Below are 18,010 nucleotides of genomic sequence, written 5' to 3' on the forward strand. Positions count from 1 at the left end.
GCTTAATCAGTTATGAAGAATTTTGTGATAGCTTTTGTGGTCGCCACATATCCTTTTAATAGAATACAGAGGAGAAAAATTAGTATGGAGAATGCTTGCTGCAGTTTGGTCCTAGAGGATGATTACATATGCGCTACAACCTGATTGCATATGCATATCCATTTTATAATGCATGTATCAGGGCTCTTGCCATCACTTACTATACTATTTGGTGCTTTAAGGAACAATATCTACTGGGAGAGTCCTCTTTTACTATTTGGGGAAAAATAAGAATTTTGCCTTGATTGATTAAGTATTCCAGTTGGTTTTGATCTGCTTCATGATTTGCATTCAGAGAAATCAGTGGGTACTTCCTGTCCTTTCTTGGCTCTTTAATGTCTGCTTAAAAATACAGGATATATTTTTGAGCTAAATAAGAAACAAAAGAGTTGTGTCACTTCTAAAAATACAGAAAACCTGAAGTATGTTTTGTGTATCAGAAAATCAGACAGATTAGCAGTAAGTGAAAAGACTGATGTTCTTCACTGAGAGAGAGAGAACAAGGAATAGATCTCTTTCTGGAAATTTGCATGATGTTTTCTTCTGCAGCTTCTCAGTGTGAATGGAGGTGAGCATGTAGGACTGGCCTGAGGCAGTGAGGAGCAGAAGAGGGCTTGAATGCATGCATGGTTTGGAACCATGGTCTGCAGCCTGAAGCATCACAAAGGCCACGTGGGGCTGTGCATGTGCAACAGCCCTGAGGAATCACAGGATTCCAGGTTGGAAGGGGCTTCAAGGATCATCTGGTCCAACCTTTCTAGGCAGAACATGACCTAGACTAGATGTCCCAGCACCCTGTCCTGCCTAATCTTAAGTTTCCAACACTGGGGAGTCCACCACTTCCCTGGGGAGATTGTTCCAATGGTTTATTGTTCCCATTGGGAAAATTTTTCCTCTTGTGTCCAGTCAGAATCTCCACGGAGTAATTTATGTCCATTACCCCAAGTCTTTTCTGTGTAACTCCTTGTAAAAGGGGAATCTCCATCCGCTTTATAGCCACACTTTAAATACTGGAGCACGGTGAGAGGGTCTCCCCTGAGCCTTCTTTTCGCTAGGCTGAACAAGCCCAGCTCTCTCAGCCTTTCCTCATATGGCTTCCCAGTCCATAGATCATCTTTGTGGCCCTTCTCTGGACCCTTTCCAGCCTCATGTCCCGGCAGCAGCAAGGGAGCTATGGAAAGGCAGAGGCTTGGCAATGGCACCAGCTCTGCATCACTGCAGCTGTGGGACACCGTCTGTGCCAGCAACACTGACACTCCAAGCACGCTTTTGGCTGGCTATCTCTTTGCTATTTCTACTAATATTTATTGCCAGGGTTACCTGCTGCTTTTGAAAAGAGTGTGGTTAATGTGAGAAACTCACTTTCTTCTTGTTACTGCCAGATAATTTATTAGTTACAGCCAGGCAGCTGAAATTCCTGATCTGTGATTTATTCTCTCAATCCTCATAGCTCTTAAAAGAATTTAAGCATGGCACCCAGTAGAAGAAACAGAAATTAAGTTTGTAGAGATCCTCTCGTGCCTTTTGCAAGATGGAACTGATGAAACAATACATTTTTATTTCTCTTTATTACTAATGAATATCCATGATTGCCCATCAGAGTTGAATATGGGAGTGGAATGGTCAGCGAAAGAGAGAGGCAGAGACAGTTTATAAAAATTGGGGTTTATAGTCTGTTTAAGGAGAAAAAATACACCTAAAGAAACCAGAAAACACAAGGCATCCAATGGGAAAAGGGCCTAAAAGTAAGAAAGAATGGCTAAACACTCATGAATGGATGGAGCATGTCCTGCTCATGCTAATTTTCATGAGAAGCAGATCAGGAGCATAATGGGATTTGGGAAGAAAATGTGTTTGCTCACAGGCAAATAATTTTTATTTCTATTTTTTATAAAGGAGAGCATATTTGATGATTGCACACCGAGAATAAATTCTTCTTTCAAATTTCAAGCCCTATTTCCATGAGAAATGATACTCATTAGTAAGAATTGTTTTCTATAAGCAGTTCAGGAAGTAAAATGGGAAGTTCATATTCTGAATTTATATATTTTTAGTTTGGTCTTCATGGTCCTTTATTTTTTTTCTTTAAAGGTTGTATCTTAATGGGGAGCTTGCAATGGTACATCCTGGTATTTCTTTACAGTTACTGCAGTCAGGATCTGCAGAGTCTCAGGAGCAAACTGCCTGTAGCTAAGTACTGGCATTTCATCGTGTACTAAATGTTGAGATCCACTCAGTGTCATTTTTACTATACTAAAGGAATTTAGAAAAGACCTGAAAATGCAGCTTGTGAGCCTTTCTTACAAAGTATGGTTTGTTAATTTAGTTATAGACAATACTGATAATAATTATCTCAAAAATTAATATTCCAGTTTGGAAAAATATTTGAGGATAAAATCTTGCTTTGCTCTCTGAAACACAAAATGCAGGATATGCAGTGGTGTGGTACCATGAGTAGAAATCTTATAAACCAGAATCTTCTGGTTCTTCTGGTAGAAGATAGGCACAGGGATAAAATCAGAGATACTGCTAGTAAAATTGCTCAGGAAGAAAGAAACAAAGAATAAACAAATATATCTACTAAGCAGAATAGATGATGGAGCAGTTAAACCCAGGAGCTTCTGACCTGGACTGGCTCTAACTTGGTATTTACAAAATGAAAAATTTAGATATGTTAGTGTTATTTAAATAGCAGTTATTTTCTAATTTTGCTTTGAATTCTAGTGTGAAAGTGTATATGGGAAGGATTTCCATGGACAGACTGGAGAGAATAATTGTTTGTTTTTTAAACTGGTACCTGCTCTATATTGAAAGTATGACTGAGGACAAAATGCATGAGAGAAACCAAAATGGTAGATTTTTAATAGTTTATCTGTAAAATATTTCTTGTCATAGAATCCCAGACTGGTTTGTGTTGGAAGGGAGCTCAAAAGCTCATCCAGTTCCAGCCCTTGCCACAGGCAGGGACACCTTCCACTAGAGCAGCTTGCTCCAAGCCCCTGTGTCCAGCCTGGCCTTGAGCACTGCCAGGGATGGGGCAGCCACAGCTTCTCTGGGTACCCTGTGCCAGTGCCTCAGCACCCTCACAGGGAAGAGCTTCTGCCTAAGAGCTCGTCTCAGTCTCCCCTCTGGCAGGTTAAAGCCATTCCCCTTGTCCTGTCCCTACAGGCCCTCATAAAAAGTCCCTCTCTAGATTACTTGTAGGCCCCTTTAGGTACTGGAAGGTAGTCAATATAGTAATACTGACATATGGTGCCATTGGTCGAGTGTCTTGTCATCTGGAACTTAAGCCAGAAACTCTTTCTTCACTAGCAGAGGGACCAATGAAGTAGTAAAGAATGTATTAAGCCAGACATCGTACAATGTTGAACAATCAGACAAGGTTAAACAATTTATCCTTGTTTTTACTACTGAGTTTCCAGAATGCAATTCTGCTTAAAAACAAGACTCCCACCCGCCTTGTCCATAGCTATTGTGAATTCTAGATGTGTTCAGCTTCTTTTCCTGGCTGCCTGCCCCAAGACGCCAATATACTTCATCCTTCCTTCCTTATCTTTTGTATGGATCATCCACAGGCAAAATTCTGTTCATGGTGACACCCTGCTGTTTCTTTTTGTTAACACAGTTTGGGGAAATCTAGTAAAGTCTATTGGTATTTGTAAAGATGAGTAGAATCTGCAGCTCAGTCTGTTATGAGAGTAGGTTTGACAAGGCCATTGGAGTAAGTGTACAACATTAGTTATATTGGGGACTGTAGCATTTGGACCATTCTTCTGTACAGGTGCTGCAGAAGAGAGTGGTAAATTGTTTTAAATTGGAGCTTTGTAAGTTTATGAAATTGTAGGATTCTGTTTCTATCCTAGAGATAGAAAATGAAGCTTTCATATTGTGAAATCCAAGGTACATGTGGAGAGAGGGATTTAAAGGAGATTGGTAATTATTTGTTAACATTTTGTTCATATGATACTAATTCAAAACAATAGAACTTTCTCTGATCTCCTGACGTCTCTTGCTCCCCATCCACGTACATTTATAGTCCTGATACAAAGCCTTGTCCTGGGTTCAGCAGTAGCAGTCATTTTTCTCCTTCTTAGTAGCTGGTGCAATGCTGTGGTTCTGACTTTCAGCCCAGGAGCAGCACTGATAACACCGATGTTTTTAATTGTTGCTAAGTCATGTTTAATCTGACCAAGGACTTTGTGAGCCTCATGCTCTGCCAAGGAGGAGGGGAAGCTGGGAGGAGGCAGAGACAGGACACCTGACCCAAACTGACCAAAGAGGTATTCCATACCACAGCACGTCATGGCCACTATATAAACTGGGGGCAGTTACCCAGAAGGGCTAGATCACTGCTGGGTCAGGCTGGGTATTGGTCAGCAGGTGGTGAGCGGTTGTATTCTCTTCCCTTGTTATTTCCCTTATCATTATTATTACTGGTGGTAGCAGCAGTGGTTTGTGTGATACCTTAGTTACTGGGCTGTTCTTAGCTCAACCTGTGGGAGTTACAGTCTTTAGATTCTCCTCCCCATACCTCCAGGAGTGGGGGGGAAGGAAAGGGGGGGAGCAACTGCGTGATTTACAGCTGAGCTTAAACCACGAGAAGCCTGCCTGATGTTTGTTTCTTTGTGCCTGTGGGTATGTTTCTACGAACCTTGCAAATTAACATGGCCAGAGAAACAATATAGGTTGGGATGTTCTGTGGTTCTCAGAGATATTCAAACTCTCACGTCCTCTGTATGAAATATTCCCAGTTAGATCTTGTATTTCGGGTGAGAAGAAATGTCCTCCTGTTGTCTAGATTACTAGAAGGTCATTAGGTTTTATTTCACTTGTTCCTTTTTCTATGGGACACGTGTAGGGTCATCAGCAGATTTTCTTTGACTGATTCCTCACTTTGACAGGGAGCAAAATTATGGTGATGTTGTTAAACTGTCCTGCTCATCAATGGCATGTAATGGTTGTATTTTTCAGTCTGTCTTTCTGGAGGCTTTTCATTTGGTATAGGACGTTATGAAGGCTTTTGCATCTGGAATGCTAATGCTCTGTGACCTCTTAAACTAACTTTATTACATGTTTACCTGTATTTATATGGGACAGGGCTTAATAAAACAGCTTTGTGCCATGGTCTTGTGAAGAACAAACCATGGATCCACACCACAGTAGCTTTCCCAAGCAGGATACTCTGTCTATTACAGCAATAATACAGAACAAACAGGTTGCCCAAGGAAGTTTTGAATGCTCCATCCCTGGCAGTGTTCAAGCCCAGGCTTAATAGAGCCTTGGGTGACATGGTTTAGTGTGAGGTGTCCCTGCCCATGGTGGGATTTTGGAACTGGGTGATGTTAAGGTCCTTCCAACCCAAACCGTTCTATGATTCTATAGCTGGAATTTTCACAATTTCCTAATTGATATTGAGGTCCATTCTCACAATATGATGTGAGCAGTGCTAGATCCCTGCACTTACAGAGTCTGGCTCTGATTTTTATTAAATGGTCCAGCTGGTTCATTAGAATGAAGTGTGTTTTGAATGGGTTTGCATTTATTTTATTATTGTATTTAATATTGAGTAGTTCTCCCAACATGATATAAATTTGAGTTCATTAACTATGAATTAGGAATTGACATTAACTGCGTAGACGGTATGTCCTGACTGCCCAGGTAAGGTTTTATTTCTATTGTAAGGTGGTTCTCATGAATTTTAATGAAAGTAAATTAGGAATTTGAGTTAGCCCACTTTACTTAAAAGCAAGTGGGAAATAGGCAAAACATTTAAGTGTGCATGTGCAGCAAAACGTTCAGCTCTTGATCTTGGTATGCTTTGAATCAATGGATTGTGGTTGTTTTAAGAAAATGATTGTATCCCTGTTCCTCTTCCTTCAGCAGGACTAAGAACCAGAATGGTATGAAACAGAAATGGGGTTTATTGTAAGGTAGAAAATCCTTAGGTAGTTCCTTAAAAAGAAGTTTGGCATTGTTTCGAAATCTCTTTTAGAAACGGGTCTCCTTTTAGACTTCAGCATAGTATAGCAAAGTCTGTGTAGGGTAGAGGGCTGTCAGTAATCCATAGAGTCATAGAATTGTAGAACGGTTTGGGTTGGGAGGGAACTTAGAGACCACCTAATTCCAACCCCCTGCCATGGGCAGGGACACCTTCCACCCCATCCAACCCGGCCTTGAACACTGCCAGGGATGGGACCTCCACAGCTTCTCTGGGCACCCTGTGCCAGTGCTGCCTTCTGCCCATGCTCTGAGATGTGGCAATAGCAGTTGCTTGGGTAGCAGAACGAAGGCTGAATAAATAAAATTCAGTGACACTTCACGAATTCTTGCCTTGCTTCTAGCAGATTCTATTCTGGGAACATAATGAAAGAAGAGATAGTAAATAGTCTGGTTGTATCAAAGGTTTGTTCTGAGTTTGAACACTGATGGTAACCTGGGGACTGGTATTCTGGGACACTTTCCACATGCTGTTTGTTAAGGAAGAAGAAACAAAGCCCCAGATTTCATCACAGAAGTAAAGGCTTGGTATTACTGCAAGACTAATCATCCTCATTTTTAATATTTGCTAACAAATCATGTTCTATGAAACGAGCATCAAAGATGAGCATATGTTTACAGTGAGTTGTTGAGAGACCAGATGCTGTTAGTTTTGCATAATCTTTATGTGTCCACACTCAAAAACTTTAAAGGTTTTCCATTTGATTATGAAGGTAATGGATTGGTGGTTATTTTTCAAGAATATGAAAGAGTATCTCATTTAATAAACCCTAATCTCTGTTAAGCAAAAATAAGCTCTTCATTTTTTCTGTGTTAAATGTGGTATGGAGAGGAATTATGTAAAGGGACATCCAGCTGGCTTTGTTCTGTACTCTTTAGTTTTTGAAAGGATTAGGGAAAAAAAGCAACTGTTTACCTAAGATGCTTACCTAATTTGTTAGATTGCCTTTTTTTTCTGGAGATAATAGAATGGATGGATTAGGAAAGCAAATTCTTAGGGCATGGAAACTTTGTTGGTAAATCACTTCTATGGTCTAATTGAATTGAACTTGTAAAATGCACAGTAATGAAACATGGCTAATAAGTAATTTACTTTTATTTCTCTAGACACTGGAAGCTATTTTGAATTTTAAGTACTCTGGTGGACCAGGACATGTTGAAGGATATTACCGGAGCCTTGCGCTAGGCCTTCATGTGGAAGTGGAACCCTCTGTTTACTTTACACGTGTTAGCACCCTTCCAGCAACAAGGTAAGCCTTGTTTTGCCTGTTGTATATTTGACTCATTGTCTCTGTTATATTGGCTGTAACTTCAAGGTCATGTTGGAAACTTTCAGTGACAACAGCAGCATAGAGGTAAAGAATTATGTGAACAAACTTTCAAAACTCCTCCTTTAGGATTTTGGCCTCCTTTAACTACAGAGTCTGATTAAAGCAGTCCATGTGCATTGAACAGGTTCTGAAGTTCAGACATGTTTTCATGATGGTTTATTTTACCAGGGACAGGATAGCTCCTGTTTATTGTCAAATTTCACGATTTCTTTCCATATCTTTTGGCTGTTAACGTATGTTGCGCATTGCATTGGCTTGTGTTTGTCTAACAATCTTACCCAAAGTTCATGGGTAAATGATCATCTTTGGATGTGAGGAATAAATTGTAAGCATTCTCTCCTGTGGTGCTTGCCTTCTTTGGTTAGCCACAGGGTGGTTTCACATATCCTAGTGAGTTTCAAAAATCACGGTAACGTGCGACGATGGTCAAATGCCATAATCATGAAAATCTAGTTGCCTGAAATTCATCAGCCACTGAGTGCAATCAATTCTAATATGTTTTTTTTCTCATAAAGTTGTCTTTATTTGCTGCTAAATGCACGGTTTCTATTTTGTATGTTTTTATTAATTTTATATTACTTACGTACTGCTTAAGCAAAGCAGCTTTTGCAGAAATGAATTCTGTAAGTTAGTGATTTTACTGATCTTTAATTTTTTGCTAACATAAGTTCACTTACATTAGTTTGGTAGTGCTAGTTCGCTAGTTACGTTAGTAGTTTTTGCTAATGTAAGTTCAGTTACGTTAGTAGTTAAATGCTCCACAATCTTTAAATATTTGGGATGTATTCAAACTCCGGCAGTTCCAGAGGTAGCCTTTCAATAGCTGTCGTTCAAAGCATGAATAGATTGGCTTGGGTTTGTTGGGAAGAAAGACGATTGAGAATGGGCTTTGTTACAGTGCAAAAGTTCTGAGTTTTATAAATACTGAGGAAGAGGAAATACTCTTTTAGATGAAGAATGAAATTAATGCAAGAAGAAGTTGTTATGAATTGGACAGGGATGTGCCACCCCAGCTGTCAAGTAGCAGGACTATTGAAAAGAAAGCCAGTGTGTATAGTGGGAGCAAGCATCTTTTGGTTTAAATTCTGGAATAATTTCAGTGCAATTAGGTGGTACTACTACTAAAAATAAGAGTGAACTGAATTGGTCCAAAGCATTTCTTCTGATCCTAGGATCTTTTTCATGACAGACTAGGCAGGAAGGAAATACATGCCTAGGAGATATTGGGAACATACTTCATTTAAGAAGGAAAGAAACAAGTCATGAGTCGCATACCCCTGCAGAAATGTCAAAGGGTGGATGGACAGCAGCACAGCTTGTAAAACATGAAGTGTTTCTTTTCTTCCTGTGAACAAAGTAGTAAAGCCTCAAGAAAATTTTGGGGCTTGATCTTTGAGAAACATGAAGAAAAGTGGACAAGTTGGCTAAAGTCTAGAGCAAGAGGAGTGATGACATGTACCTTACACTAATGCGCAAGTTTAAAGAAACTCTTGGTCTTGCTGAAGCAGAGAAGACTGACAGGGGACTTTAATTTGTAATTACATAGAAGGTATTGCCAAGAGGCTATGTATCTGTTTTTCGCAGCAGCTAATACAGTAAATAATGAGCTTTGCATATAGCAACGGAATTTTAGTTTTGGCAAAGATAATGAAACACCAAAACAGGTTTTGTACAAAATGATTAAAAATGAGACAAATAATATTTTGCTTTTAGGAGCAGATTGTGTCCGGCTCTTACAAAAGAGACCTAAAACTGTGTGGCTTTATTGGTAAGCAAGTTTGTCAAGCATTTTGCTGCTTGAAAGTACAGCGTTATAGGCATCATTTTATTCTTTTAGTAACTGCTCTAGTAAAGTAAATCTAATGCTACTTGCAAAGTCAGTGCATAGTATCCGGAACAGCTGTATGCAAAACTCCAGGAACCTTATTAATGACATTCAGAGTTTCATCCCTTCGATGGCACATTTTCAGGCCTTTCAAGGTTTAATAAGCGATCTCCCTTTATTGACCTGGAAGCACCACAGCATTGCCTTTAAATAGCTTTCAAGAAGGTTCATTGTGCAAGTTAAACTCAGATGCGTTTGTTATCTGCATGCATAGTCCTTTCCTTTCAGCATCAAAAAAGTTCTTTGTGTTCTGTCTGCTTTTAAATGGACTTCTTGGTTCACTGCAATTCCTTTCTGTAGTCACAGAGTAGATTGGGTGTGAAGCTTGGGTTTGTTTTTGTGTGCTAGTTTTACCCAGCTGTGTTTTGTGTAAGACAGCGTTATCCTACCCCTGCCTTGTCAATCTATTCCCAGGAATTCACTAGGTGAGGAAACTCTTTAATCCTGCAATGTTTAAAAATAGATTGAGGTGCTATAATTCAAAGGTAGAGTTTCTGTGTTGTTCAGCTGTGTACACTTTCACAAGTCTGGTAGCAGCAGAAGCTATATATAGTGGCTCCAATTGAGCCAAGTGGTTCAGCTCATATCGTATGCATTCGCTTCATTCTTTGCCTGTTCATCATACTGATCAGCATTTAAGTCAGTGGAAACTTTTATTTTAAGTGATTTGCTGATTGGAGATGTAGTTAGAGATGTGACTGCTTTTAATTAGGGTGCCTAAGCTTTGCTGAGTTGGGGGAAAATAGTGTGATATTTAAATTTCTTTCAGAAATCCTTCATTGAACCCCTGTCAAAAGGCAGGTTTGGGGTTTTTTTGTTACTTTGGGTATATATTGTCTGCTAGGTCATGAATGCATTTAGATTTTAAGTGCTTATTATCTGTTGCTGTTTTGTTCCATATTTTGAGCTTTAGGGATCAGGAGCACCATTCCTTTACTCTTGCGCTTCCCTGTGTTGATTCTCCATTAGAATAATTCATGTGTCATTCAATATTATGTTTTAGAATGAAAAATAGCAGGAATATCTTGTCTTCCAATCTGCTAAGGGTAACTACTTATCATAAAATGAAACAAAGTTTGCTTTTCTGCCCATACCTGAGACACAATGACAACAAATTTTAAGTCAGATTTTGTACTTTTACTTGGCCTGTTAAAATCTTGAATCTGATTTTCTTTTGCTTTGCAGATGAGATTTCATTGTTTAAATTCTGTCGGAGCTGTATTGGTTTAGTCATGATAAGAAACTGTATTTTATAATTCACCTTTCTCAGCTGTCATTTCACAATGAAAGTTCTGTTTGCTTTCTTTCTCTGGATTCAGTTTTTTCCCCTTTCTTTTATTGTTTTGCTGTTTTTATTTTACATTGTGCCTCAGCAGAAGTAAGAAACAAAACAGCTGCTGGGCTTAAAAAGTCAAAGCAAAATAAAAAACTTTGAACACTGATTTTTCCCTTAGGCCTTCACTGTGAAATCCAGGAAAAATGTTACTGAAATAACTTTTTCCCACCCAATTGTAACGTAAAGTTTATGGTTTATGTAAAAGTCTTCCCAACTTAACTGGTATTTCTGTTATTTAACCACTTGAGCAGATATGCATGGGAAACAACTGGGAATTTTGGTTTGGTTTCTGTGTTTCTAAATATCCAGCCAAAATTATGTCTTCCCTCTATGCACAGATTTCTGCTTTATAGGGAGAGTTTTCATTAAGTGCATCTCCTATATATCTTAGGATGTGTTTATCCTGTTTAACTGGGCTAGTCTGTAGAGGCATCCATAGTTAGCTTGATACAGACCTTAAACATGCTGCAGGACCTAATCCGTTGCCTAATTCTGATTCAGTTATCAGCTCTTCTGTTGAAAGAGATAGTGTTCTGTCAGTAAACAGCCGTAATTTCCTCATCAACCTACGTTCACTCAGCTCACTACATCTGAAAAGAGTGGCAGAACAGCTTTGTACTGGGGAGTTGTTTGCCTCTCACCATGTTCCCTGTAATCCTTGAGTTCTGCTTATTTATGCTTCCAGGGAGAGGATTGTCCCATGATGCATAATCAAGAATGCAGGTGTTTGAAGCAGTCCTGAAATAGGGTGTAAGAGATAATGAGTTAATGTTGTAAAGTTTTCCCAATTTGCCCCACAACTCACTGAAGTCTTAAAGGGCTTCAGGGATCTACTTGCTTAACCATTTATTTACCATAAGATGCAGATATATCTAAGTAGTAAAATTATATTCCTTGTCTTCTGTAATCAGGTGAATCATAGAATCACAACATGGTTTGGGTTGGAAAGGATCTTAAGGTTATCCAGTTCCAACCCCCTGCCATGAGCAGGGACACCTTCCACTAGTCCAGGTTGCTCAAGGCCCTGTCCAGACTGATCTTGAGCGCTGGCAGGGTTGGGGCATTCACCACTTCCTTGGGCAGCCTGTTCCAGTGTCTCACCACTCCCACGTTAAAGAATTTCTAAGGCATTATCTGCCAGTTTTGTGGGCACTGAACATCCTTCATTATTGCCTTTATCAAAGAGCAGAAAGCGTGAAAAAAAGCCAGAAAAAATACTGCTTCTCTCCCCATGTTTTTAAGCATTCAAGTGAGGGCGTGCTCTGCATGCTGTGAAGTGCCAGTTGGTCTCCTTGTGTCCCTTGCTATTAAGCCATCAATTCAAAAGTGTCTTAAATATGAGTTTAAGTGTTCTACAAAGGTCAGAAAATCAAGGTCTTCCTTATTACAAAGATGGTGAGAGGGTCTGAATTTGTAGATGGAGTCAATCCACAATAACACAGAGAAGCTGCCTTCACTTGGACAAAGTTCAGAAGCCAGATGTGTAAAAGGAATCTTAACTATCAATTCTACCAATTCAAGGTGGTGAGCAAGGTAAATTTTATGAGGCAACAAACTTTTCTTCCTATCTTAAAACCACCGCACAGCTGACGAGGCATCAGCTGCGCATCTCTTTTGGCAAGTGCAGAGGCTTAGACTCTGTTCTTGTAATTGTGTCAGAAAACAGACAAAATGAACTGCAGCAGGTCTGCCACTGTGAAATTCAGAACGTCAGTTCTGGAGCTTCAGGTTAATATTCCTTTCTACCATTTACGTAAATCATTTAACTGTCTGGCTTTGAATGTGTCAGTTCATAATAAAGCCTGCAAGGTGCTTCCTTAGTCTAAGACTTTCATTGTTTTGTATTTAAAGTTGAAGTATTTAAACCAGTTTTTCCAACTTGGTTTCACAAGAGTGCATGGAGGCTGCAAAAGAGCAGTTTGACTATGTTGAAGGTTCTCAGGCGATCCTAATATTGGTGCAGAGCACTTTGGGTCTTATTTAAATCAGGCATAATTGTCAGAAATTCCATTCCAGTTTCCAGGGTTGCCCCTGTTTTCACTACAATAAAGTGCAGCAAAGCTTTTTCGGCAGTCAGGTTCAGGGAAGAAAACCTGATCATTATAAATCATAGAAGGGAAAGAGCGAACAGCGTGTTTCTTCGGCTGTGCTCGAACAGGCATTTTTTGCTATGCAATAAAAAAGTTCTGTAGCATTTTCTGAAGCAGTTTCTTGTTTTTATGTAGCTGAATTCATAAATTGTCACATTTGCTGCATGCAGAGTGAGAATCAACCTGTTGACAGGCAGCTGGCTGGCTCTCAGTATTTCAGTGTTCAGATGTCATAGAGCTTTGAACGGTGGAGAGAAACTCTTGTTTGGGTGCTTGAAGAGCAATCTGTTTAGTTTGGAGGAAGGCAGAGATAAGATCTGTGTAAAATGAATGGATGGAGAAAATAATTAGTATTAAAATCACTGTTTTGTTAATGAAAAATGGTAATAATAAAAGCCAGTCAGAATGGAAACCAGGCAAATTCAACTGCAAATAAAGCTCTCATTTTGATCTATGAGACTGATAAACTATTAGAGAAATCTGTTAAGCAATGGATTTAATAACCATTTTTTAATGTTCTCTTTCTAGAATATATTCTTTATTGATACACACACCATTGAGCTCAATATAGACTCTACCAAGTTGGAACCCATGACACATTGGGAGGTTACATCCAATAGTTAAATCATCTTGCTAACCTTAAACTCAGCTAATGGTATAAGGTTGAAGAGGGTTCATGGAAGAGCAGCAAAAAGCAGCTTTAAAGATTAAGAAAATTGATTTTTGAGATCAAAATGTTAAATATGTACAGTTTGGCACATAAGATGTGAGAACATAAATCTGCAAATATTTATAGATGTGCTGGGAACATTTAGCATAATTGAAAAGGTTTACAACTGGGAGAAGTCAAACGAGGACAGTTCTTGGAATATGTGAATAGACCTTTTAACAGTAAGGTGGATAATCTGATTTAATCAGCTGAAGTTACTCTCAAAACTTCATTTTCTGAAGATTTAATAAACAATAAATGAAATTAAAGAAAACCTATTGAAAATTACAATAGCACCAACAAAGATGCTTTAGTTTGTCATTTTGCTATGTTGCTCTTTGTGTTTGTCAGTGAATTTTGGAGAACAGGGTTATCACCTAGCACACCATGGCCAGTGCATCTTCACTTTCTGATGTCTCACTGGGAGTAGGGATACCTGTTAAAGGAGAACAGAAAAGAAGCAAAGGAAAAACATGGATGTGAAAACACTCCATGATTTCAGTGGATGGGGAAACTGAGCTGAATCAGGATGCAGGTAACTTGCGAGACCCCCCTGAGTGTTTCTTATTTAAACTGAGTTTAAAACTAAGCTAGAAACAGAACTGCAGTAAGATTATTCACTGAAGTGAGCCCTCATTACAGTGTCGCAGCTGTATCTTGTTTTTAATACTGTGTTAAATGTTACTGAAGGCTACCTGCTGCCATTTCAGAGTGGATAGGAACAGTAGTTGCTGTATCTCTGAAGGAAATTTCTGTATCACAGTGTAATTGTCTTTTGCCTTAAGTTCCCTTAGCCCGAATTTTTGACTATTTCTGGAATTCTGACATTGTAAGATTTTCAAACTACAGCATGATTCATCCTGTCACTAACTTGGTTGTTCTATATCCAGAATTCTGCAACGGAGGAGAACAGACATTAATTTATACAAAAAATCTTCAAGATGCTGTTGAATTAACTCAATTTTCAATTAAAAAAAGATAAGGATTCTTATTCTTGTTTGAAATGAGCATTGACTTAAATTTGCATGTCATTGAGACCTTCACATTGTAAATCAATCAACTGAGAAAGTTTCCTTGTCATTTTAGTTTTTACCTGATGCAGAGACTTTTGTGTTACTTGTAAAAAAACATCTTAAATATGGAATTTATGCTAGATTTTTTGAAAGGAAACTTCATGGACAAATAAGGAAAATCACTGAAATGGAAAATGTTTGCACACTGTGTTTTTTTTATGTTCTCCCATTTAGGCTCTGAAACTCTGTTTGACCCAGGCTTGTTTCCTTTCCATTAGCAGTCAAAATGACAGATGTAAAGAAGCGTAAAAGCCTTTCAAGAACTTTTATTCTTTATCCTAGTGTCTATACACAGACCAGTACATCTTCATTTAATTTGGACTTTAATGTAATGCAATCAGTGGTATACCATGCCATTCAGACAAGACAGATGTTGTGTTTGTTGTGTCTGCTGTATTTTTCTGGTTCATTTTATATTGTATCTCCTAGGGAAATGAAATTTATATGGTCACTGTTTCTCCCTCGCCCTATGGTACATTTTGACTAATTTCAGCCAGCTTTAGGGAGAAGTTAAATCTGTTCTGCAGACTGGTAACTGGGCAGTGAAGAGATACCCTAATTTATGTCCCAGTGAGGAAAGGCAGAAGCAGGAGCTCAGCAATTACCTGCTCTATTCCCTGTGCCAGTTGGCAGGTTTGAGCTCAGGGCCAGTCAAAAGCATTGTGCTGTCCACTGTGGTTGCTGGATAGGTGGGAACGTATGGGTGGGTGTATGATGAGGAGCAGGAATGTGGATATATGGGAATTGAGTCTTTTGTGGTGCAATAGTGTTTTTCTGTCCTGTATAGTCCAGAAGAATTGATAGAGTGGGTTATTTGGGTTTTGCAGAAATGGGAAACCTCGTACTAATTGATACTGTTCTCTTAAGTGCTTTTAAGTCCTAAGTATATGGAATTAAACTAGATGATGGTTTAATTTTGTGTGTGTAAATGTGTGATGATACCCTGCTATCTCAATAGATGCTTTGGAGAAAAAATAACAGCCACAAAAACAAAACACCAAATACAAACTGACTTCTTTTAGATGCGTTTGACCCAAACTTACTTTAAACAGCTGCTTAGTAGTAGCAAAATGACCCACAACCTCTAAAAAGACTGGGAATACACTGATTACCCTGCACAGTGTGTGAAACATTGAGTTCTCCACCTTCTCCGAGTTGAATGGTAACATCTACTTAAGGAGACTTAGAGGACTCAAAATGCTCTCAAAGTGGTTTTTTTCCCAGTAATTCAGCCTTTACCTCTCTCCCTAGCCCACTAAATATTTAGTATAAACTATTACATGGTTGTAGAAAGGCTGGAAAAGGAAGAAATTTTATAAAAGTGGGAAAGTCTTTCCCAGTTCCAGGAATCCGTGGCTTGTGACTGGTATTTAGAATCATAGAATAGTTAGGGTTGGAAAGGACCGTAAGATCATCCAGTTCCAACACTCTGCCATGGGCAGGAACACCTCACACTAAATCATCTCACCCAAGGCTCTGTCCCACCTGGCCTTGAACACTGCCAGGAATGGAGCATTCACAACTTCCTTGGGCAACCCATTCCAGTGCCTCACCATCCTTAAGTAAAGAACTTCCTCCTTATATCCAATCTAAACTTCCCCTGTTTAAGTTTTAACCCGTTACCCCTTGTCCTATCACTACAGTCCCTAATGAAGAGTCCCTCCCCAGCATCCTTATAAGCCCCCTTCAGATGCTGGAAGGCTGCTGTGAGGTCTCCAGGCAGCTTCTATTCTCCAGGCTGAACAGCCCCAGCTTTCTCAGCCTATCCTGAGCCACACATCTTGGTGTCATCAGCAGAGTTGCTGAGGGAGCACTCAATCCCACTGTCCCACTGTATTTCTCAGCCAAAAATGTTGGTAAGCCATTATGGGCTATAAATTAATCATCTTTTAGATACATTTATTATTTTGAGTATGTTAAGTTTTTTATAAGCTTACACACTTTTTTGTTTTAATTAATTATGTATTACGGAGGGCAGGGTTAATGGTCTGAAATGTCCTTAATTACCTTAAAGTCCTTAACAGAAAGGTAATGTTTGTCTGTGGTAAAAAGCTTAGTTTAAGTAAGTAACACATTGCTGACTGGACTTACATGTTGAAGTCCAGCAAAGTCATGCTGGAGTTCCTTTATCACATGTGCATGAATATAAATTTGCCTCTCAAATCCCATTTCCTGCCGCTTTGAGATAGGTTCTTTAATTCCTATCTCACCTCCTGTAAGTTCAGCTGTAGTGAAAATTTACATAAATCGTTAATTTGGCTTTCTTGCTCATTCTTTCTTTTCCTTGAACAGTCACTTTCACAGAGCTTGTAACTCAGGATCATGTGTTCTACACAGTCCAATTGATTTTAGCATTTCTAAGGTCCCTTCCAACCCCAACCATTTAATGATTCTATGATTCTATGTTAAAAAAACCCCACCAAACAAATCATGCTGCCTTTCAGCAAATTCCTCTTCTAGAACTTGAGGGTTTCTTGCTTCCTTTTTAACTTTATTATAGCGTTACCTCTAATTTTCCAGAGCTTCTGCTTTGTCTTGGTTTGCTTACGTGGCTGCAGCTTCCAGTATTGGGAATTTTAATTCAATTTAATTGCAATTTTAATTCAAAGATTTTCGTAACCTTTAATTGTCTGTGGTTTTCCTTGCTCTAATTGTCTCTTTGATACTATCTTGTACTTACTCTGAATGGCCAGTACTATCTTTTTCTGCACTCTTTATGTTACCTTCAACCATTCTATATCTTATTCTTCTAAGTTTTCAAAGTCCCGTAATAATTCTCAAACTTTTTATTTTTATTTTTATTTTTTTTACTTAAAGATTTTCCTGGAGAATGAACTAAAATTTGAAAAGGAAAGAATGATTTCCCCTATATGTCTATTTTGTGTAGTGATTGAAGAGGATCAAATAAATGTCATGCTGATGAATAATTCTCACTGCATAGTCCAGGAGTTCATATTTGGGACATTTTAGTATTAGGGATGCTGTTTAGTCCTGAAGAGCTGCTGCTTATATAGGTGCTTTGTATTTATGGCATGAATTGTTTTATTTGCAAAACTTTCTTTCTGCTGCCAAAAGATACTGCAGAAGGCTCGAGTGTTATTTCAGGCAATTTTTGGATTTTCCTATGGGATAAAATTCCTTCCATAAGGAATTTTGTAAACATAGTCTTAGCAGAAGCTGCTTTTGCAGATCATAAAGTGGGAGAGGGTAGATTTAGATTAGATACGTGGAAGAAATTCTTCCCTGTGAGGGTGCTGAGGCGCTGGCACAGGGTGCCCAGAGAAGCTGTGGCTGCCCCATCCCTGGCAGTGTTCAAGGCCAGGATGGACACAGGGGCTTGGAGCAAGCTGCTCTAGTGGAAGGTGTCCCTGCCCGTGGCAGGGGTTGGAACTGGATGAGCTTTAAGATCCAACCCAATCCATTCTGTGATTCTCTCATAACTTCATGCCTGCTGCAGGGGCAGAAGTTGTTTTACAGGTTTTATCCCACTGCCCCAGTGATGAGATAGAAGCCAGAGTTTTTTTCTCCCTCTCTCTTTCATTCCTTACTG

At 39.1% G+C, this 18,010-nt stretch overlaps 1 protein-coding gene across 5 annotated transcripts in view; it reads left to right on the top strand.

Annotated features, from left to right (window-relative positions):
- Positions 1 to 18,010, top strand: part of TRAPPC9 (trafficking protein particle complex subunit 9) — a 495,602-nt gene that overhangs the window by 154,621 nt on the left and 322,971 nt on the right. For all 5 annotated transcript variants that reach the window (XM_061447664.1, XM_061447665.1, XM_061447668.1 and 2 more), the window contains one exon: positions 7,144 to 7,286. In XM_061447664.1, coding sequence (XP_061303648.1) covers positions 7,144 to 7,286 — 143 coding nt within the window. The remainder of the gene's footprint in view (positions 1 to 7,143; positions 7,287 to 18,010) is intronic.

Source organism: Pezoporus flaviventris, unplaced genomic scaffold (assembly GCF_033815535.1).
Source record: "Pezoporus flaviventris isolate CSIRO_AGI_PZ_B2104156 unplaced genomic scaffold, CSIRO_AGI_Pfla_v1 ptg000007l, whole genome shotgun sequence".
Lineage (NCBI taxonomy): Eukaryota > Metazoa > Chordata > Aves > Psittaciformes > Psittacidae > Pezoporus > Pezoporus flaviventris.